This window comes from Prionailurus viverrinus, chromosome A2 (genome assembly GCF_022837055.1).
Source record: "Prionailurus viverrinus isolate Anna chromosome A2, UM_Priviv_1.0, whole genome shotgun sequence".
Taxonomy (NCBI): domain Eukaryota; kingdom Metazoa; phylum Chordata; class Mammalia; order Carnivora; family Felidae; genus Prionailurus; species Prionailurus viverrinus.
The window spans coordinates 11,772,072-11,794,678 of record NC_062562.1 but is presented as its reverse complement, the minus strand read 5'-3'; the positions used below and the strand labels follow the sequence as shown (position 1 = coordinate 11,794,678).

Here is a 22,607-nt window from a genome sequence, read left to right as displayed (position 1 = left end):
CGCTCAACCAACTGACCCACCCAAGGCGCCCAGGAGTTTTTCCTTTTTTATTGGAAAAGTTTTTACACCTTTACTGAGATAGAATTGACATACAATAAACTGCGCATATTTAAAGCGTAGAGTTTGACAAGTTGTAATGCGCATGTAGACCTGCGAAGCCATCACTACAGTCAGGATTGTTAAGATTCCCATCGCCTAGTTTCTGCCTGCTTCTTCCCCCTTCCTCCCACCTTCCCCTTCTAGTCCTCGTCTCCCCAAGCATCCATTGATCAGCCTGTTACTCTAAGTTAATTTGCCTTTTCTAAAATTTTATTTAAATGGACTCATAGAGTGTGTGTTCTTTTTTTAAAAAAAAAGTTTATTTATTTTGAGAGAGAAATAGAACTCAAGAGTGTGAACAGGGGAGGGGCAGAGAAAGAGAAAGAGAGAGAGAGAGAGAGAGAGAGGGAGAGAGAGAATCCCAAGCAGGCTCCACTCTGCACTGTCAGCACAGAGCCTGATGTGGGGCTCGACCCCACAAACTGTGAGATTGTGACCTGAGCCGAAGTCAAGAGTTGGGTGCTTAACTGACTGAGCCACCCAGGCGCCCCTCGTCCACTCAGCTTTTGATGGACGTTTGTTTGTTGCTTCCAGTTTGGGGCTATTACAAAGCCGCTATGAATGTTGGTGTACATGTCTTTGTAGGGACATGTACATATTTTCATTGCTCCCGGGCAAGTACCTGAGTAGAACAGCTGGGTTATATGACAAGTGAACACACTATTTTTGAAGAAACTGCCACTGTCTTCCAAAGTGGCCATGCCATTTTACACTCCATTCCCACCTGTGGAATATGAGCATTCCTCTTGCTCCACACATCCTCGCCAGTACTTAGTATGGGCAGTCTTTTATATATATATATATAAATTTAAATGTTTATTTGTATTTGATAGAAAGGGACAGTGTGCGAGTTAGGGGGGGGCAGAGAGAGACAGAATCCGAAGCAGCCTCCAGGCTTCGAGCTGTCAGCACAGAGCCTGACGTAGGGCTCGAACTCACAAGCCACGAGATCAAGACCTGAGCCGAAGTCGGACGCTTAACCAACTGAGCCACCCAGGCGCCCCGGGCAGTGTTTTTAATTTAACCATCCTAGAGAATGCGAACTGGGTATCTTCCCACCCATTTCCTGGATGGCTAAGGATGTTGAGCATCTTTTCATGTGATTTCTGTGTGTGTGTGTGTGTGCTATCTGTATATCCTCAACGTCAAAGTGTCCATTCAAATCCTTTGCTCATTTTTAATCAGGCTATTTATTGACTTTTGAGAATTCTTTATATATTCTGGATATAATCCCGTTATCAGATGTGTGATTCCCAAGTTGTGCTCTTAACAAGGTCCTGCACATGGGGTGCCTGGGTGGCTCAGTCGGTTAAGCATCTGACTTCGGCTTAGGTCATGATCTCGTGGTTTGTGAGTTTGAGCCCTGCGTCGGGCTCTGTGCTGACAGCTTGGAGCCTGGAGCCTGCTTCAGATTCTGTGTCTCTCCATCTCTCAGCCCCTCCCCTGCTCATGCTCTGTGTCTCTCTGTCTCTCAATAATAAATAAACGTTAAAAAACAAAAAACGAGGTCCTGTACAGACTGAGCTGCAAACCCCAATCACCCAATAATCCTCCCATCTGCCTACAAAGGGCAGTGATAATCATCACCCTCTTTGCCCCCAAAAGGCAAACTGGCTTGGAGAGGGGGTGACCTGTTGGTGACACAGTAAATATTTGAACTCCGAACCCCAGACTTCACCCACAGGCTCCATCCCGATTTGGGACTGCCGTGAGCTTCATCTTCCTGGAAACGCTGAATGTCTCTAAGGATACAGAACCCCCCTGTGTCCTGAGGCCTAAAGAGCAGGAATGAATCAGACAAGGCAAGAGACAAGGGTTCTTTCACAACCGATTTATTTGCTGAACCTTCATGCCGAGCCTTGACAAACATGCAAGAGGATGAATTCGGAGCTTCAGGACCCACCCAGCTCCCTCCCAGGTGTCACAGGATCAAGGCACTTTCCCAACAGCCGGGCAACATCCGGGGCCCTGCTGACCCCGCCCTGATCTTGACGCAGCTGTAGGCTGAGTACCCACGTGCAGAGGACAGCTCTAAGCGGGCCCAGTCTGGGCCAAAACCCCACCTGAGACTGGCCACACCTCATCTACCCACCCCTGCTTGGATGTCCTGGCAACAGGTTGAGATGAAGGAGGCCGGGGGCAGGGGGTGGGGGCTCAGCTATCGTTCCCCTCACTCACCCTGACGCATGTCCCAGGCCCGCCCAGCGGCAGCAAGATGCCCAGCACAGAGCAAGCCGACTCTTCTGATTGGCTGAATGAGCAGTGGAGGACGCAGGCATGAGGGAGGCCTGACGCTTCTAGGGCCCAACAGCAGGTGCTCGGAGCCCCTTCGCAGAGCTGGATCTTGGGACCCCTGCCCGGCCAACTGCATTTCTTTGGTTTAGCACCAGCCTGAAGCCAAAGATCAGAACGAGCCTCCCCCACCCTCCAAGCTCTCCAGACTGGCCTAGGTGTGTCTACCGAAGGTCCCCTTTGTGCCAGGTAACTTGTGGGGTTCTCCGATCCACAAACACAAATCATCTAAAATGCAAAGCCGCTCCCAAGCATGGTGAACATCCGTCAAGGCCTCCCCTCCCGACTGCGTGGTGCTTAAGAGTTTATAAGGCTGGTTCACATCCAGGCGCACACCAACACTTCCATAAGGAGGAGGGCTGGGGGTCCCCACCGTACAGATGGGGAACGGAAGGCTTGGAGGAGGCAACTTGCCCGGTGCCTTCCAGGAGGGGTGGGCAAGAAGAGACGTGGAAGGTCATAGCAGCCGCCTCCCAGCAGGTACTTAGGAAATGGCCATCAAATTCGTGACTCTCAACCTGACCTGAAATTCTTTCGGAGTCAAGATGTAATTTTAGAGAGGAAATGATGGAGCAAGAATATACTGCTAGAGTTTCTGGCTGGAGCCGCTGCCAGGATTCTGTGGGCCTCCCCCCCGAATAAAGCTGGGTCGCTATGGTGGCCTGGCAGAAAGAGAGGGACCCCTCCATTCCCACAAATGCCCCTCAGCCCCATATCTCATTTAACGCCCCCCGCCCCCATCAGCCCTGGAGGGTGGGCTGATGGCCCCAGTTTGTAGACTGGGACGTCAAGGCCCGGAGAGGGGAAAGCTGAGCCCAGGAGGCGCCCACACCAACTCTGAGGGTCCTGGGTCTGGGTCTTCTCCCCGGCACCCCACAAGGCCTCTGGGCCACCCACTAATCTGCCTTCTTGGTTTTCTTCTTCCTGGAGCCCTCGCTCAGCTCCTCCTTGGACTTAGCAGGCAGGGCTGAGTGCGGGGAGCCGGGCCCGCTGCCACCGTGGGACCCGCCGTGGGACCCACCATGGTTGTCGTGGTAATGGTCATCCCCCCAGGCAGCCCCAAACAGCACAGGGCAGATGTAGCCCTCCAGAACATCAAAAGGGGAGCCATGAGAGTGAGTGGCCGTCAGGAACACCTGAGGTGGGATGGAAGGGGGGCAGGGAGACAGCGAGAGAGACAGAGGGAAACCGAGGCAGAAAGCAAAGTGGGGGGATGGGAGAGGGAAGAGGGGAGAGAAGGTCAGCCAGGTTAAGGTCAGAGGTAGCCCAGACCCCCTCTGGCTTTATGCACCCCCAGGAGGGTGACCAACTGTCCCAGGTTTCCCGGGATACGGAACTTCCGGTGTTGAAACCCAGATAGCATCGGGCACACGGAGACAGGCGATCTCCCCCCTTGCCTCCCACCTCGGCTCAGAGAGGAACAGTGCTTGGCCTGAGGTTGCTCACTGCCTTCCCCTTTTCAATGGCCTATGGGTCCCCTCCCCGCCAGCCAGCCAGCAGCCACGCTCTCCAGATGCATGGGGAAGGCAGTGTGGCCCCTGAAGATCCCCCCTGGGTGAGTCAACCCCAACTCAAGGCCTCAGGATCAGACCAGCACCCTCCTGGCCTAGCCTGGGTCCCCTGTGTCCTGAGTGTGCCTTCCCTGGGTCTCATCCCTCAGCTCTCCACTGCCAAGGCACAAGCTCCCCCCCCACCCCCCGATTCTCCAAATGGACTTCGTGCACTCCTGCCCCACTCTTAAGCTGGGCCCTCTGCCCAGAAGGCCTTATTCTTCTCACCCAGTCCCCTACCTGCTGGAACTCCTCTTGTCAGACCTTCTTCCCACGCACGGACCTCCTGGCACCCCCTTCCCCAGCCCCCTGCCTTAGGGCTGTCCTTTCTGGGACACAAGACTACAAGCCCGAGCTCCCAGCCTGGAAGGTGCGGGTTGGGGTGGGTCAGGGCAGCAAGACTTACCTTACAGGACACCATGAACACGGTGAAGATGAAGGTAAGGCTGGCTTTGGACACGGGGAGCCAGCGGGTCTGCTGCAGGGTGAAGAGTATGGCTCCATACAGGCTGGCCTTTGTGGGGCTGGAGGGGGCAGCCTCAGTTACCGCGAGGCGCCAGCCACGCAGCCCAGGCCTTTTTACCTCTGGCCCCGACCCCGCCTGCCCACTGCCGGCCCCAGCTCACATCCCAGCTTCTCCTGAGCATGAGGTGGGAAGGGGCCTGCATGGCACGGATACGGTGGTGTCTCCCTGCACAATAAAGGGTTAACAGGGCCCAGAGAGGTTCTTCTTTCTTAACTTCCTTACGGGATAGGTTTTCAATATTTTAACTTGTTGCAGAAGACAGACCCGTGACTTCCGTTCCTGATGTCTGTTGTGCACCGCCGTCCTTAATGATGATAATTCTGCCTGGTTATTTCCAAAGCACTCGCCCGCCAGGGACCGGTGCTGTGGAATCTATCCGTGTGGTTCCTGGGGGCCCCTCACCCTCAGTTGATGAGGCAGAAAAGGAATCTAAGGGGGGAAACCACCTGGCCACTTGGTTGCAGACAACACAGCTAGCTGTCTGGGTCCCCATTTCCTTGTCGGTGACCCGAGGGTGGGAATACACTTTCTTGGGGGGGTGAAATGAGCGAATTCTCTCTTCCGAGGTGTGAAATGGGAATTGTCATGGGCGTATGGGCAAGCCTTTTAATTTTGTCGTATTTAAATTTTTTTTAATGTTTATTTATTTTTGAGAGAGAGAGAGAGACAGAATGCGAGTGGGTTAGGGGCAGAGAGAGGGGGAGACGCAGAATCCGAAGCAGGCTCCGGGCTCCGAACTGTCAGCACAGAGCCCGACTCAAGGCTCGAACTCACAAGCTGTGAGATCATGACCTGACCCAAAGTCAGACGTCAACCGACTGAGCCACCCAGGCGCCCCTAATTTTGTCATATTTTAAATGGCCATGGTTTTTATTTGTTGTCGATTGGGAGAAAATTGAACTAGCCCAAACCAGTTAGGTCTTTTAAAAATGTATAGGCTACAGGGGCCCCTGGCTGGCTCAGTTGGTGGGATGTGTGACTCTTGATCTTGGGGCTGTGAGTTCGAGCTCTGCATTGGGTGTAGAGATGCCTTAAAAATAAAATCTTAAAAAAAAAAAGCAATGTATGGGCTACATGCAGCATGAGGCCCTACGTGGAGTCCTGGATGCAGCTGGCTCTGCCCACCTCGTCCCAGCCACATTCCCCATCTCCACATCCCCATGTGCCATACGCTCTCCACCAATGCTCTGTACCCCCTGCTCTGTACTCCTCACTCCCCAACCATACTCTGTACCCTGACCCCCCAGAGCTGGGCAGAATCATTGCTCTTTTCTCACTTGACAGGTGGCAGAGGTGCTGGCCTCTGTCCAGAGGTTCCTCCTTTGCCAGAAAACTCCTACTCACTCTTCATAACCCGAGTCAAGTATCTCATCTCCCTGCAGCTCTGCCTGCCCCTCCCCCCTGGGCAGAGCCCTGGTTCCCGTCGCTGGGTCCCCCAGCCTTGACCTCTGGAAGCTTCTGGAAGACAGAATCGGTGGCTGAGGCTTCCAAGTCACCAGGAGTATCCAACCCAGGGTCAGGCCCAAGAGGCACCTGTACATACAGGAAGGATGAGGGGCGGAAATGGGATACTCACAAGGACATGTGCAGGATCTCATTGGTCTCCGGCTTCCAGACCCCTCGGAGCAGCTGCTCAAATTTGGACATGAGGGCGACACCAGAGCCTACGAAGACAGGGTGCCCCTGAATGAGCCTGCCACCTCCAGTTCCCCCATTCTTCTCAGCTGAATTCCCAAGGAAGCAGCTTCTCCAGAGGGACACTGAGCCTGGGGGTCTGTTCATCAGTTGCAGCAGGGAAACTGAGGCTCAGAGAGGGTCACATGGCATATTCAGAGCAAAACTAGCATGAAGGAATTGAGGTCATATCTCATCTGCAAGGTATGTCTCAGACAAATCTGGGTTGTCTGCCCTGATGCCCTTAGGGAGTCCCAGATCCTGAGCTGTGCATAAGGCTTCCAGAAGCCTCCCCATCCCAGTCTCTCTCCTCCTCAGGGCTCTGAACTCTCAATCTTTCTTAAGCCACTTGCCCTCCAGGAGGCATGCTGTAACTCTACGGAATTTGCTCTGTAGTATAGGCTTCCTGGAGAGTAAATAAGGAGACCTATATGCAGACATAAATGATTATCATTCTAGAAGAATCTTTCCATTTACCCCAAATGTATTGGTTAAAGAGGTTGGACTCCTAGAGCTACTCCAGGAGTAGCTATGCTACTTGAGGTGCCTAGTATGTACCACTGGACCAGGGGTTCATATGTGGAGTGATTTTGCCCCTAAGGAGGCACTTGGAAATGTCTGGAAACACTTTTGGTTGTTGCAACTGGGGAGGGGGCTGCTACTGGTCAGCAAAGGCCAGGAATGCTGCTCAACATCCTATAAAGCACAAGACAGCCTCCACCTCAGAGCATGATCCGGCCCCACGTGTCAATGGTGTGGAGTACGCTGGAGCTCAGTGGAGGGTGAGTCTAGGCCCCGATATTTTTGCAGTACACACTTTGGTATTAGGGAGCAGGGATGAGGTGTCCAGTGGTGTTAGCACCTGCTTGAGCCTTCTTTCCCTGTCTTCCTTTTACCCCTTGGTCCATCTCTCCAACTATTATTGTCAAATTGTCTACTTCTCCTTTAACTTCTCTCAGTTCGTGCTATATATTTTTTGGTGTTTTTAGGTGCATACATGTTTGTAATTGTTACATCTTCCTCGTGGATCGACCCGTCATTATAAAGTACCCCTCTTTATTTTTAGTAGCATTTTTGTTTGTTTGTTTTAAAGTCTGTCTTGGTCTACCTCCTAGCATAGCTAGAGGAGAGGGGAAAGGAGGCCTTCAGAGTAGTTAAGAATGTGGACGGTGAATTCAGAGGACCTAGAGACAGACCTCGCGGCACTCCCTTAGCTGTGTGACCGTGGGCAGGTGATTTCATTTCCTTCCTCAGTGAAAGGGGATGACATTAGACTTCTAAAGCAGGGTCTTAAGGATCAAATGGGGTAAGATGCACAAAGGGCTCAACTCAAACCTGTCCTGGGTCATAAAGTCTTCACTGGGCATCCATGAACACGGACAGGAAACTGAACTACATCTTTTTCACGCCCCTCACTGAAACACAACCTTTCCTTCCATCGTGAAGGGAGGTAGTGAGCTGAGCAGGATTTGCAAGTCTGTGACTCCATCACCAACAGGATCCACAGATTTATTTCCTTTTCACGTTCCCGTGGTTGCAGATGGTTTCATAATATCGTTTGTGCTGGACAGCACTTCAAAAGGTTGAGAATTCCCTATTTGCTAACGAATGGTCTGTTATTGAGTGCCTCGGTAGAGATGTATAAAATGACTATGCCATACTAAAACTTTGTTTGATGCCTATTTTGAAATAACGGGCCTCTTTTATCATCACATATATTTCATTTTATGCACTTACAAACATAAAAGGCTTTCCCGGACTCAAAAAGGGCCATGGTCCACAAAGGTTAAGAACCCCTATAGTTACAGGGGTGTGATTTCTTCTCCAGGAAGCGTTTGGCAACATCTGGAGACACTTCTGGTTGTTACGCTGGCGGGTGCTACTGACTTCTGGTGGGGGGAGGCCAGGGATGTTGCTCTACATGTTACAACGCACGGGACAGCACCCCCCCCCCCCCAGAGGGTGATCTGGCAACAAATATCAGAAGTGTTGCAGCTGAGAAAACGTGCTTGAGAGACAGCCGTCACTGTCTCGTTGTCCTGTTAATCTTGGACAGCTAAATTCCGGAAGAATTTTCCCATTTACTCTAAAGGTGTTGGCTAAAGACACTGGACTCCCGCAACAGTCCTGACACCCCTTAGCCTGGACCAATATCTATGCCGACCTGGGTGCCCGACATGTAGCACACTGAGCAGGGGTTCTTAACCGAGGTGATTTTTCCATCGTTATCATGGTCCTGTTTACCTTTGACCCAGCCGGTGGCAATCATGACGAACCACCCATGGTGGTAGTGGTGGTGGGCGTGATGGATGCCCACGGCGATCTTTCGGACTCTGACTACCTCCTTCATGGCCACAAATATAAGTTTCACAGGTAAGAAGCAGACACACTTGTAAAAGAGGTCCAGGGGGCAGAAGAAAATCAAGTACCTTTGGGGAGAGAATGAGGAGCGTCAGGGGGAGACAGACCGTGGGGGGTCCCTGGGAGGTTGGGTCCAGACCTCCCCTCTCCCCCAACTTGTTGGGCTCCGGACAGAGCTGGGCAGCGGAGAGCAGTGCGTTCAGGCCCACGGTGGAGGTTGTGCTGATGGGTCCTATTTCCTCCAACCTCCCGCCTCCCACCTCCCAGGTGGCTGGGTCACCCCAGCCCCCGGCTCTGCTCTCCCACACCCCACCAGCTTGACAGTGCTTACCAGACGGCCGAGGCCAGCAGAACACTGGAATTGTTGCTGAAGTAGTCGATCAGGGGCTCCCCGAGGAGCAGATCCGCCAAGATGTAACTCCCGAAGCAGTGCAGCATAGCGCACAGCCAGGATGCCAAGGGATGGCGCCGGGACAGCTCGACTGCTCCTGGGGGGCGGGGGGAAGAGGCCGTCACTGGGGTGCCAAGAGCGTGCTTTGTCCCCATGCCCTCTGGTCAGCTTATCCTAATTCAGCTGCCTTTGCAGAGCGCCCGCCCCATGCCTTGCTGCTCGCCCATTTCAGAGGAAGAACCCAGGCTCAGGGAGGCGGGACACATGCCTGAGGTCACACAGAGGAGAGGCAGAGCTGGGTTGGGCCTCTCTCCTCTGTGCTCAGAGAGGTGGCAATGATTGGTAATGCCAGCTCCCAGTTAGCAGGCAGCTCCAGGTCGCAGACACCGGGTTCACATCTACATGAAGGACTCCTTCAATCGTCGTTGATACTCACCGCCAAGTGATCACTCTCATTATCCCCACAAAGACAGGGAGGCGTGGAGATAGAGCCAAGTGCAGATGGGAACACTTCAATAGGGCTGCTGCTGCCTCGGGCTGATGCCAAGATCCCTACAGGCTCACGCCCGGCCTCTCGGTCTCTCCCTCTTTTTAAATTTTTATTGTTGCGGTAAGATATACACGAAATGTACCACTTTCACCATTTTTTAAGTGCACAGCTCAGGGGCATTAGGCACATTCCCACTGTTGGTGCAACCATCATCACCATCCATCTCCAGGACTTTTTCATCGTCCCCAACTGAAACTCTGTCCCCGTTAAACACTTAACTCCCCGTTCTCTCCCTTCAGCCCCTGGCATCCACCATTCTACTTTCGGTCTCTGTGAATTTGACCCCTCTAGGGACCCCATGTAGGTGGGATCACACAGTATCTGTCCTTTCGTAGTCTGGGTTATTTTCCTTAGCGTGATGTCCTCAAGGCACGCTCGTGTTGGAGCACTGCTAGTGTTAGAATTCCTTCTTTTTTTTTTTTTAATTTTTTTTTTCAATGTTTATTTATTTTTTGGGGGACAGAGAGAGACAGAGCATGAACGGGGGAGGGGCAGAGAGAGAGGGAGACACAGAATCGGAAACAGGCTCCAGGCTCTGAGCCGTCAGCCCAGAGCCCGACGCGGGGCTCGAACTCACGGACCGCGAGATCGTGACCTGGCTGAAGTCGGACACTTAACCGACTGCGCCACCCAGGCGCCCCAGAATTCCTTCTTTTTTAAGGTTGAAAAATATCCCATTGAATGGTTAGACCACATTTTGTTTCTTCAACTCATCCATCGATGGACATCTGAGCTGTTCCCACCTTTTGGCTATTGTGAATAATGCCGTGAAGAACACGGCATGTACAAATATCTATCTGAGTTCCTGGTTTCAACTCTTGTGGTGACATATCCAGAAGTGGAATTGATGGGTCATATGGTAATTCTATATTAACATTTTTTTTTTAAGTTTTAAATATTTACTTATTTATTTATTTTGAGAGAGAGAGAGAGTAGGGGAGGGCCAGAGAGAGAGAGGGAGAGAGAAAATCCCAGGCAGGCTCCGCACTGCCAGCACTGAGCCCAGCATGGGACTCGAACTTACGAACCACGAGTCCATGACCTGAGACAGAATCAAGAGTCAGACGCCCAACGGACTGAGCCACCCAGGCGCCCTATGCTTAATTGTTTGAGGAACTGCCATATTGTTTCCCACAACCGCTGCACGATTTCACATTCCCACCAACAGGGCATGAGGGTTCCACCTTCTCTACATCCTTGCCAACACCTGTTATTTTCTGTTACGAGCTAGTGGCCCGGAAGAAATAAAGACACGCAAGCAGAAGGGGCCAAGCACAAATGCCACCTCCTCTAGGAAGGCTTCCTGGCTCTGCTGAGTTGGTCACTCCTGCCTCTGGGCTCCCACAACCCTGTGGACTTCATTTTACCATGGGTCTTAGTATTTTACTTGTTTTTTTTTTTTTAATTTTTCTTTTAATGTTTATTTATTTTTGAAGGCGAGAGAGACAGCGTGTGAGCGGGGGAGGAGCAGAGAGAGAAAGAGAGAGAGAGAGAGAGAGAGACAGAATCGGATGCAGGCTCCGGGCTCTGAGCTGTCAGCACAGAGCCCGACTCAGGGCTCGAACTCACAGACCGCGAGATCATGACCTGAGCCAAAGTCGGACGCTCAACCGACGGAGCCACCCAGACACCCCAACTTAATTGTTAACACCAACAGGAAGTAGATGAGAGGTTGCCTCGGGCTAGAGGGAATGGGGGAGAATGGAGAGTGACAGTTAAAGGATAGAGGTTTCTTTCGGAGGGGATGGTCGCACAATTCTGTGAATATACTAAAAACCAATGAACGGGATGCTTTAAATGGGTGAATTGGGTAGTATATGAATTAGAGCCCAATAAAGCTGTTATAAAATAAACAACAACGGAAAAAATGTAACTTATTTCGGTTTCTGTAACGGAGGACACACACTCATAAATGATACTAAATTGAGTCTTCCTATGAGCCCAAGGCAACAACAACAACGAAGGATGGCTCTGCTTAGCGGAGAGGAACAGGAATCCTCTCCCTCAAGAAGATGGCTCAGTGCATCGGCTTGCAACTTTACAAATCAGACAGCAGCGCCCCACCCCAGAGCATCTCGGTTGGCCAGTCTGGGGTGTGGCTGGGCTTATGGATTTTTTGATGTTCCTGGGTGATTCTTATGGGCAACAATGTTGAACATCACACGGCGACAGAGGAATGAGCTGGCTGATGTCCCGATGTCCTGCAGCCCTGATAAGCCAAGATCTTCTATCCGTGGCTAGGAGGATAGGCTCCCAAGAACAGTGGTTTCCAAACTGTGTTCCTAGGAACCCTGAGGATTTGCAGGAGAGACCAAATGGGAACGTTCTGGGTCCTTCACCCCATGTCCACCAGAGCATACCTGCATTTACTGCTTCATCTCAGTGTTCAAGACAAGTCTTTGTTTTGTTTTGTTTTGTTTTGTTTTAAAGCTATCTCTGGGGGCGCCTGGGTGGCACAGTCGGTTAAGCGTCCGACTTCAGCCAGGTCACGATCTCGCGGTCCGTGAGTTCGAGCCCCGCATCAGGCTCTGGGCTGATGGCTCGGAGCCTGGAGCCTGTTTCCCATTCTGTGTCTCCCTCTCTCTCTGCCCCTCCCCCGTTCATGCTCTGTCTCTCTCTGTCCCAAAAATAAATAAAAAACGTTGAAAAAAATTTTTTTTTAAAAAATAAAAAAAAAATAAAGCTATCTCTGTGCTGGGGGCACCTGGCTGGCTCAGTTGGAAAAGCATGAGACTCTTGATCTCGGGGTTGTGAGTTAGAGCCCCACATCGGGTATAGAGATTGCATAAAAATAAAACCTTTGGGGTGCCTGGGGGGCTCAGTTAAGTGTCTGACTCTTGATTTCAGCTCAGGACATGATCTCACAGTTCATCAGTTCCAGCCCTGCATAAGGCTCTGTGCTGACAGCGTGGAACCTGTTTGGCATTCTCTCTATCTCTCCCTCTCTACCCCTTCCCCATTTGCATGCTTTCTCTCTGTCTCAGAATAAATAAATAAACTAAAAAAAAAAAAAAAAAAAAAAAAAGAACTTTAGAAAAAAGAAAGCGTATGTCAATACTGCCGAATAAAGTCAGTAGCTGGTGTTAATGGAATTGTAGCAGTGTCAATTTCCTGGTTGGAGTAATGAGCTACCAGTATGTAAGACGATCTCGTTGGGGGAAGCTGGGGGAAGGGGACTTGGGAACTCTTCTCACGACTTTTGCTACTTCTTACGAGTTTTTAACTTTTTAAAAAATGTGTTTAATTCCCACATTGAAATAGAGGGCAAAGGTCTAGTTCTTAAAAAGTAAGTTTATAGGGGCGCCTGGGTGGCTCAGTCGGTTGGGCATCCGACTTTGGCTCAGGTCACTATCTCACGGTCCGTGAGTTCGAGCCCCGAGTCAGGCTCTGGGCTGATGGCTCGGAGCCTGGAGCCTGTTTCCCATTCTGTGTCTCCCTCTCTCTCTGCCCCTCCCCCATTCATGCTCTGTCTCTCTCTGTCCCAAAAATAAATAAAAACGTTGAAAAAAAAATTTTTAAAGTAAGTTTATAAAAACTATCTAGGGGAATAGGATTAATGCCTCTGAATCAAATCCTCACACTTTGTATTACATAAAGTCTTTAGAATCTTTATAAATACGTTCTATCATTATGTCAAATTATTTTGTTTGTTTAAGTAATCTCTATGCCCAATGTGGGGCTTGAACTCACAGCCCCGAGATCAAGAGTTGTATGCTCTACCGACTGAGCCAGCCAGGTGTCCCCTATCTTCAATGTTAACATCCTCATAATCTTCTGTAGCCACACCCCAGAGTTGCAACCTGGTGTTTCCTGCTGGGACAACTATTGATTTCTTGATTTCTTCCCTCCCCCACTAGTTTCATTTTCCAGAGAATGCTTTTAGGATTAAGCCGTAAGGCACAGACACTTAGCTCTCATGGCCAGAGCAGGTACCAAAGACTCCCCTTAAATGATTTACTTGAATCCAGTGACAACGCCATTCAATGTGGATGTGAAATGACAAGGTTACATGTGATCTGTCAATCAAAAGACTAATCAAAATAAATGATCCCAGGTTTGGCTTGTTGTTGTTGTTTTTTTTTAAGGTTACTTTGCTTCTAGAAATTGGATGCCTCTTGTCTCTAAGTTGTCAAATCTGAATGCGTGGCCTCTCCGTGACATGCACTACGTCTGAAGCTATTGACATCAATACCTATGCATACGGTCGATACACTCAAAACATTGATTTGGTCTTAGTCCTTCGTTGAATATGGGGACCTCATCAGTCTTACCTGCTGCTGCCCCCCGCCCCCGCCACCGTGCGTGGCACTGTGCCTGACACAGTAGCTGCCCAATAAATAGTTGTGAGAGAATGAACTCCTGCCCTCACAGAGCTTACATTCTTGCAAATGTGGGCAGAACAGCTCACAGGCATTGAGGTTGTGTTTGCGCACTTTGGGATGCACTGTATGAAAACCTCCCCTGCTCTATCTCTTTGTGGAGTTACTATTTTGTCCCAGGCAACTGTCAGCCTTGACTCTATCCTGGAGAGCTTTTAATCACGTATAACAGAGGGATCAATATCCCCACTTGCAGCGAGTTATATGGGGGACCAGTGTCCCCCTGCCCAGAATTCATGTCCGCCGGAACCTCAGAATGTGACCTCATTTGGAATAGGGTCAGTGTAGGGTTTTCATTCCAAGAAACATGAAGTCCAATCCCTTCTGTAGAAGGAGCTGCCTTCTTAGCTTGGTCAACTTTATAGGGGGGGGGGGGGGCGGCTAGGAGTATGTGCCCCTGCTCCAGAGGGAAAAAAAGCCCCAGTTTCCCTCCACACACACAGTTGGGAGAATCCATAGGCAACACCATCTTGGAGGCAGTTTGGCAACACTGAGGAAATCTGAGGCTGTGCATTGCCCACGTCTCAGCAATTCTGCTCCTCACGGCTGACTCAAAAGAAACTAGCAAAGGAGACCGGGGTGGGGGTCAGGGGGAGGATTCCACCGCCACACCGTTATAGGACAAAAGTACTTATCTCTTAGTGAGGGGTGGAGACTCACACAAAATGGGTTACCACAGAGCCACTATTTAAAAGTGAACTAGATCGGGGCGCCTGTGGGGGGGGCTCAGTCGGTTAAGCGTCTGACTTCGGCTCAGGTCACCATCTCAAGGGTCCCTGGGTTCAGGCCCCGCATCGGGCTCTGTGCTGACAGCTCAGAGCCTGGAGCCTGCTTCCGATTCTGTGTCTCCCTCTCTCTCTGCCTCTCCCCTGCTCGTGCTCAGTCTCTCTCTCAAAAATAAAGATTAAAAAAATTTGTTAGTAAAAAATAAATAAGTAAAAGTGAATTAGATCTATGGCCCTGGGAACAAAATCCCTTCTGGTTGAGAACCACCACTCTAGATAAATCCACGTGGATAAATCCCGTGCGGTTATTACTGAGTAAAAACGTTAGGTTGCAAGAGGATACATTTATGTATATCTTAAGAATATATTTGAAACAACATACTCCATGTAGTTTAGTGACACATACACAGCAGAGAAGGTGTAAATACAGGCGTGGGAACAATACGAGCCAATTTTAGGGTGGCGGTCACATCTAGAGAAGGAGGGACGGGGAAGGGACAGGGTTGGCTGGGTCTCTATTTATTTATTAAAAAAAATCATCTGAGGGGCACCTGGGTGGCTCTTTCGGTGGAGCATCCGACTTCTGCTCAGTTCATGATCTCATGATTCGTGGGTTCGAGCCCCGCATCAAGCTCACGGCTGTCAGCGTGGAGCCGGCTTCGGATACTCTGTCCCCCTAGCTCTCTGCCCCTCCCCCACAGTGCTCTCTATCTCAAAAATAAATGAGCATAGAAAAAAAAAGTATTTAAAAAATAATAATAAAAATAAAAAATATCTAAAGCAAATCTATGTTCACATCTGTTAAATCTGTGTAGAGGGAAGAGCGGTATCTGTGATATTTATTCTATGTGTATGAAATATTTAATCACCAAAATGAGTGAAAACAAGAGTCTCTTGGAAAGCTGATAAGCAGGAGGGCTATGGGGTACTCATCTGCCTTATCACACTGGGCTCCACACTCTGTACTGAGCCCCCTCACTACCTGTCCCCTCTCTGATGGCCATGACCAGAGGGCCAGGAACCAGGGAAGTCTTGGGTGGGCAGGGGGATCCTGTTCCTCCAGGAACGGGAGGTCTTGGGTGGGCAGTGGGGCGCCAGGCTACATCCTATCTGCAAGACCCCAACAAAAATTTCCGGAAGACTCTTAAAAAATCATGTTCACAGCAGCACTGTTCACAACTGCCAAAGGGTAGAAACAACCCAAGTGTCCACCAATAGATGAACGGATAAACAGAATGTGATCAAGCCACACAATGAAATATGATTCAGCCTTAAAGAGAAGTGAAGTCCTACAACGTGAACAAATCTTGAAGACGCGCTAAGTGAGAGAAGCCAGACACAAAAGGTCACATGGTGTATGATGTCATCTATAGGAAATGTCCAGAAAAGGCAAATCCATAGAAACAGATAGCAGGTTACTGGTTGCCAAGGGCTGGGGGTTGGGGAGAAGGGGGAAACGGGGAGTGACTCTTCATGGGTATGGGGTTTCCTTTTGGGGTGAGGAAAGTGTTCTGAACTTAAATATTCCATGTAGGTGGAATCACATCACATAGCCTTTTACCTCTGGCTTTCACTGAGTGCAATATTTCCAAGGGTAATATTCATCTTTCTCTGCTGTGAGGTATTCCATGATAGGAACAGATCACAAGGTATTTATCCATGCTCTTTTTTTATTAAAACATTGTTTTTTAATGTTTACTTATGAAAAAGAGAGAGAGTACAAGTGGGGGAGGGACAGAGAGAGAGGGAGACACAGAATCGGAAGCAGGCTCCAGGCTCTGAGCTGTCAGCACGGAGCCCGACGCGGGGCTCGAACCCACAAGCCATGTGATCATGACCTGAGCCAAAGTCAGATGCTTAACTGACTGAGCCACCCAGGCACCCCGTCTATTCTCTTGCACAAACCACATTTTATAATCAGGAAACCTGTCTCATAAAAGTTGTTTGAGAGGAAGTCCTAAACACACTCCCCTTTTTCTTTGCCCCCCCCCCCCCCCAACTAACCAGGTGACCTTGGACAGACCATTTTTGCTCTGTGTCTGGCTCCTTCTATCAGGTGTGAACCCCAATCCCCTCTTTGCCCAGCTCCTAACAAGGGCTGGGATCGAATTTTCCCTCCTCACTCTGGGGTTACAAGCCCAGAGTGCATCTTCTCCCCGCCCTCAGGGTAGTCCTAAGTCTTAGCATTTACAAAGGTCCTACAGTATGAGGCAGAATGTTCTTTCCTCTTCTTTGGGGCGTCTATTTAAAATGTGGCCAGCTGAGAGTTAATCCTTCGGAGCAACTGGTGGGTCCCACAGGAGCCGGGTCAGGTGAGGCACCCATGTTTTGCAGAAATGGATACCTCTGCATCTAAAAATAACCCTGAGGGGTTGAATTCTTTCCAGGGTCATTCTTGTGCCCTCTGGGACCATCCCAGGGACTGAGGCCAGGGAGTGGGGGAAGGGGCTTTTGTGGGAGTAAAGCAGGCTCCCGTGGGTGAGTCCTGGTAGAAAAGTCACAGGCCCACGGTGGCCTCGGGCAAATGACTGCCTCCCACTAGCCTCCGCTTCCTGTGCTTTCAAAAGAAGAGAATGAGAGCGCCCCCTCCTCAAGTTGTGATGATTCAATGCGATGTGCACGATTATCAACACGCTTCTCAGCGCTATCAACCTTAGTGATCTCAGGATGAGTCTCCCCATTGCCACAGATGAGAAGACTGAGGCTGATGGGGGATGGGCCTGCCCTGAAGATCCCCAGCAAGGTGGTGGCCGAGAACCTTCCCCCGGGGGGCTCTCTCCTTCCTGGCTTCTCTTGCTGGGTTTTGGGGCGGCATCAGGATCCAGGAGAATGTGGGTTGCAATCCCAGGTTTGCCACCAAAGCGTTCCCCTCTCGCTGGGTGAGCCCAGGCTAGTCACTCTCTCGTCGCGGGCCTCAGCTGGTGTATTTGTGTATAACGGGTGGTGCTGGCCAGAGTGACCAACCACTCCGGGGTGGCCCGGGACCGAGGACCTCCTGGGACATGGGACTTCTGAGGCTTGTCTTAATTGAACCTGGGCGAGGTGGTCACCCCGGTGCTCTTACTCATTTCAAAGGGCGCCAGTGAGGACAAAAAGAAATTATTGCTTAGTGCTTAGCAATTATGCAAGAGTTATTCCTAGAACTGGATCTGAAATGGAAAGTACCTGTGGGTGGAAATTTTAGCTGATGGATTTATAAAAATCGGCTCTGCCTGAGGAGGGAGGAGGAAGCTCCCCTCAGGTTCCTCATTCTGGCCTGGGGTGGGCAGCACAGCATTCCTTCTCCGGGGGTCAGTGTCCTGTCTGTGGATGGCAGGGAAGCACTAGAAGGTTCCACGGGCCGCTCTCAGCTCTGCTGTGGCTCTGTGCTATATAGTCTGAGGTCTAAACGTAAGAGATGTATTTACAGAGACTCTCAGTGACTTTAGGGCAAGTCTTCCCCTGAGCCTTCGAGTTCAGCCACCTGCCTTGGTTTCTTTCCCTGTGAGAGACAGTGGCCCTGGAAGAACTTACTTTGTGCCAGAGGTCCCAAAACAGGGGTCGAGGAGCCGTCTCTTTAGCCCCACAGCATTTTAGAAAATGTTCAAACTGCAACAAAGACATCTTTCAGTAGGTGAATAATGACACTATGGTGCACACACACCATGGGATCTTACTCGGCGATAAACAGGAATGAGCTCTCAGGCCCGAAAACACATGGACGAGGCTTAAATGCATGTTGCTATAGGGGAAAGAAGCCAGTCTGAAATGGCCATACACTGTACGATCCGAATTCTATGACAGTCTGCAAAAGGCAAAACCATGGAGACAGTAAAGAGATCAGTGGTTGCCAGGGGCTTGGGGGAGGGGGCAGGATGATTACGTGGGGCTTGGCGGATTTTTAGGTTAGTGAAACTATCTGTATACTATAATGGTGGATATGCGTTAGGCACGTGTCAAAATCCACAACATGTACAACACAAAGTAACCCTAATGTAAACTATAGACCGTGCTTGATAAGATGTACAGTGATGATAATAACGATGTAGATAAATGAGGCTGGTTTGTTGATTGTGACAAATGTACCCCTCTGTGCAGAATGTTGATGGTGGCGGAGGTCAGAGAGTAGATGGAAACTGTACTTTCAGCTTCATTTTGCTGTGGATCTAAAACTGTTCTAGAGGGGCGCCTGGGTGGCTCAGTCGGTTAAGCGTCCGACTTCGGCTCAGGTCATGATCTCACGGTCTGTGAGTTCGAGCCCCACGTCGGGCTCTGTGCTGACTGCTCAGAGCCTGGAGCCTGTTTCAGATTCTGTGTCTCCCTCTCTCTGACCCTCCCCCGTTCATGCTCTGTCTCTGTCTCAAAAATAAATAAACGTTAAAAAAACATTTTTTTTAATTAAAAAAATAAAACTATTCTAGAAAAAAGTCTATTGGTCTGGAAGGTTCTTTGGATAGGTCAAGGCTTAAAGTATCCAGGACTGTCATTCATTCATCATTCAATCGTTCGGTCATGCAGCCAACATCCACTGCTTCCTCTCCTCTTCCCGTAGAGAGCTGGGGGTCCTGGAGGTGAGAGACCTGGTCCCCCCTGCCCCTACTGAGAAGCTCCAGGTCTAATAAGGAGATCCTGCCTCTTTTAGCCCATCACTTTTTAAATATTATGCAGATTTTGATTCAGCAGGTCTGGGGTGAGGGGGAGTGGTGCCTGGCATTCTGCATTTCTTAATCAGCTCCAGGGGACATAGATGCTGTTCACCTGAGGACCACACTCTGAGCTTTGTCCTCATTCAGGCTTCTCATGAAAGCCTGACCTGGAAAATGCCTGCATCCCAGGAAACACATCCTCCCACAGCCTTACAAATGATGTTAACTACCTCTCACAAGTGCCTTAGACCCTACTACTGACAAAGGTCTCAATAGAGTTTCACAACAGCCAGGCAGAAGAGTCCAGGATTACGTTCCAATGAGCCTATTTCATAGATGAGTGAGCTGAAGAAGCTCTCGAAGGCACAGTAACCAGCCCGGTGTTTCCTCAGTGGTAGAGGCAGAACTGACTCCTAATTCAGAGATTTTTTTTTTTTTTTTCCTAAAAGCCAGCTTGGCTGTTGGCTTCACAGGTGTGCTACCTGTGCAACTGCCCAGGACCCTGTGCTCAGAGGGGCCTCCCATTCAGTTTAGTGTTCTGCTGTCACTGTCTTGAGATTCTTAAGTTCTAAATGAGGGGGCCCAACAATTCTACAGCTGGTTCTGCAATCAGCACACAGATACTGAGAAGAAAGCTTTATAGAGGCTTGGCAGGAACACCAAACCGGAGGGCTAACAGCTAAGTCCAAGTCACCTCCCTTTTCTAAGGGGAAGCAATCGTAGTGATTTCCGGGGTCAGGCAGACCTGGGTTTGAATCCCAAGGTTGTCATCTACCAGCCCTGGGACCACAGGCTCATTGCATTATGTAAATTACCTTAGTCACTATTTCCTATTTCCCCAGTTACAAATGGGGATATTCTGATTCGGTTTATCTGGGGGCGGAGATGAGATGGGGCTTAAGAGGCCCCAGGAGCCTCTGATAAGCGGCTAGGGTTCAGAACCACTGAGCCTTCCCAACCTTCAGGAACCTTCAGGCTCCATTGTCTCTAGTTCAGATGATTCACTCTGTGACTGGCAGAAACATCTCGACCCCTCTTGCAAGCTCCTGGCCAGCCTGAAGACCTCTTTCTTCCAGACGCTTGTGTCTTACGCTGCTAACGGCTCCTGCCCTCCACGGTTTTAGAGAGCCCAAGGTGTGCTAGGTTCTGTACTTGCCCAGGGGCCTGGCCTGAGCCACCACAAATTCGTCCTGGACAGGAAATACAGCCCTGTGTTCATGCTAAGACAATACAAAGGTTATTTTGCTTTGCAAAGTAACCGGTCTCCAGAACAGCTTTTAAAGAATAGGCTTTAGCTTGTGGGTGGACAAAAATAAAATGGAATAAAAACACTTGGCAAGCAGACTATGATCCCATTTGCATAAAATCATGTTTCTACATTTCTACAGGGTTATAAATGCATAGAAGAGAGGTCTGGAAGGGTCGACAACACATTAACTGTAATTATCTCTTTCTCCTTTGCATTTCTCAGCTTGATTTTTAAATATACAGAAGCACCTATTTTTATCATCTGAAAAAAAAAAAAAAAGCTATTTCTATTCTGCCAGAAAAATATAGGAGTGATTTCATCTAAGTGGGAGAAAGTTTCGGGATGATTGATCCCTTTTCTAAGGCTAAATTCTCAACTCCCTTTCCTTTGCTGGCGTGCTATAATAGTTATAACACCAGGAGATGAACAAGAAACATTGGGTGAGCCTTGTATAAAAATAGAACACATTCTAAGGAGGCTATTTACCATCACTTAAAAAATGTTTTCAAAAGACCCAAGAAGCAGAGTCTTTCTTCTCTCCTGCTATTCTCCACGGGGGTCTGGAGCTGGCGGGGGTAGCTAACCCCGAATCACCCTGCCCTAAGGCCGGTTCTGCTCAGTCAGTGGAAGGATAGGAGCCAAGGCTGAAAGAATTCCTGCCGGGAGAGGAGACCCAGCTTCGCCCGGCCGGAGGAGGAGGGGAGATTGCCCGAGGGCCGCAGCGGAGAGGGGGCGCCGGTGTCACTTTCTCAGAACCGGATTACTGCCCCCAGCACGGCCGGCCCTTATATAGACACTCAGCAGCCTCTCGGGCTCCCCGCGCCAAGGGCAAGAGGGGAGGTCAAGGCTGCGGCCGGCCGGCCAGGACATCTGGACGGGTCCGCAGCGCCGACCCCCGCCTGCGCCCTCACCAAGACCTACGCCGCTTGCGCAAGTTCTTAGGACCATGCCAGGATCCCTGACCTGCTCTCCCAGCCCCCTCCCAAGCACCTGTTCCCCCTCCTCTGAACAATCACGTTCCTCTGCCGCCCTTCAGCGCGTATCTGCTCCCCCTCCCCCCAGCCTCACAATCCCGGGGGCTTCTTTCCTTGCTCTCCCTCTTGTCTCCCATCCCCCCCCCCTTCTGCCCACCCCATGTGGAAGAACCGCATGATCCCGGCACCTGCTGCTCCCCGGAACCAGTCCCTCGGACTGTCCCCCCAGCATCTAGGGCATCCCCCGCCTCGGACCCGCAGGTTTACCCCCGCCCCCCGCCCCCTCCCCGCGATGCCAGCCCCCGCGGGCTCCTGGCCCTGGCTCACCTGGCTCATACTTGAGGTAGAGAATGGAGACGATGAAGTAGCTGAGGTCGAAGACCGGGAAGAGCGGCACCCGCGAGAAGCTGAGCGCCAGCTCGCCTAGGCTTAGCGCCGAGAGCAGCTCCATGGCGCCCGCCGGGTCCCACCCCAGCCCCCGGCCCAGTAAGTCCCGCAGCCCGCGGCCCGGCAACTGCGCCCCCGCCGCTGGACCCGCCCCCGCCCGCAGGCGCCGCCCCCAACCCGGCCCCCGCGGGAGAGGAGGGACGGCCCCAGGCCCCGGGGCGGGTGGTGGGGCCGTTCTGTCCCTTGAAGCCTAGTCGGGTGTCCCCTACTCCGTCCCTCGGGCCATCGCGACCCCATTCAGTCCAGCGAGGCGGGGTGCAGGGGTCCCTGTGGTGTGCGTTGGACAGGGTAGCCGTCCCTGGCGGAGGGGGGGGGGGTCCTTCCCGCGCGGAGCCCACCCAGGCGGGACGGATCAGTTAGGACCCTGTCCCGGTGGGACTCGATTAGGATCCATGTCCTCTTTGGAGCCCTTGGATCGGGACCAGCACCCTCTGTGGGGCCCGACCAGTTGTGAACCCCATCTTCCCGTATCCCAGAGGGTCAAGACCCCAATTGTCTGTGGAGCTGTCATGACCCTAATCCTCTATGGGGCTCTGTAAGTTACGATCTCCATTCCTCACGGGGATCCCTGTTCTCCGAAGGGACAGCTCTGTTGGGACCTCCTCCCTCCCCCCAACTCCCCCGTAGCGCCAGCCTAGTGGGGATCCCCGCCTTCCACTGGGGCCCAGGAGGAAGCCCCCGCCCGCCCCGCCCCGGGCATCGGTGCCTAGAGCCCACTGCATCAGGACCCATTCGCCTGTGCATCTCAGTGGTCAGAAGGCCCGG

The 22,607-nt window shown here is 51.1% G+C and overlaps 1 protein-coding gene across 1 annotated transcript; it reads right to left on the bottom strand.

The window, feature by feature from the left end:
• Positions 1-1,931: 1,931 nt before the first annotated feature.
• On the bottom strand, positions 1,932-21,892 carry TMEM38A (transmembrane protein 38A). The gene is made up of 6 exons (XM_047851056.1): positions 21,723-21,892; positions 8,834-8,990; positions 8,386-8,570; positions 6,044-6,131; positions 4,348-4,465; positions 1,932-3,527 (listed from the first exon to the last, which is right to left on the bottom strand). Exons 1-6 carry the CDS (start codon positions 21,844-21,846, stop codon positions 3,288-3,290), a joined length of 912 nt encoding a protein of 303 aa, XP_047707012.1. The 5' UTR covers positions 21,847-21,892; the 3' UTR covers positions 1,932-3,287.
• Positions 21,893-22,607: the final 715 nt, after the last annotated feature.

Excerpts from the sequence above, each read along its gene's own strand:
- TMEM38A (XM_047851056.1), bottom strand. The coding sequence starts at position 21,846 with ATGGAGCTGCTCTCGGCGCTAAGCCTAGGCGAGCTGGCGCTCAGCTTC. Across the intron at positions 8,571-8,833 it reads CTGCTGGCCTCGGCCGTCTG|GTACTTGATTTTCTTCTGCC; the intron begins GTAAGCACTGTC and ends CTCTCCCCAAAG. Across the intron at positions 4,466-6,043 it reads GAGATCCTGCACATGTCCTT|CCCCACAAAGGCCAGCCTGT; the intron begins GTGAGTATCCCA and ends TGCCCCCTCCAG.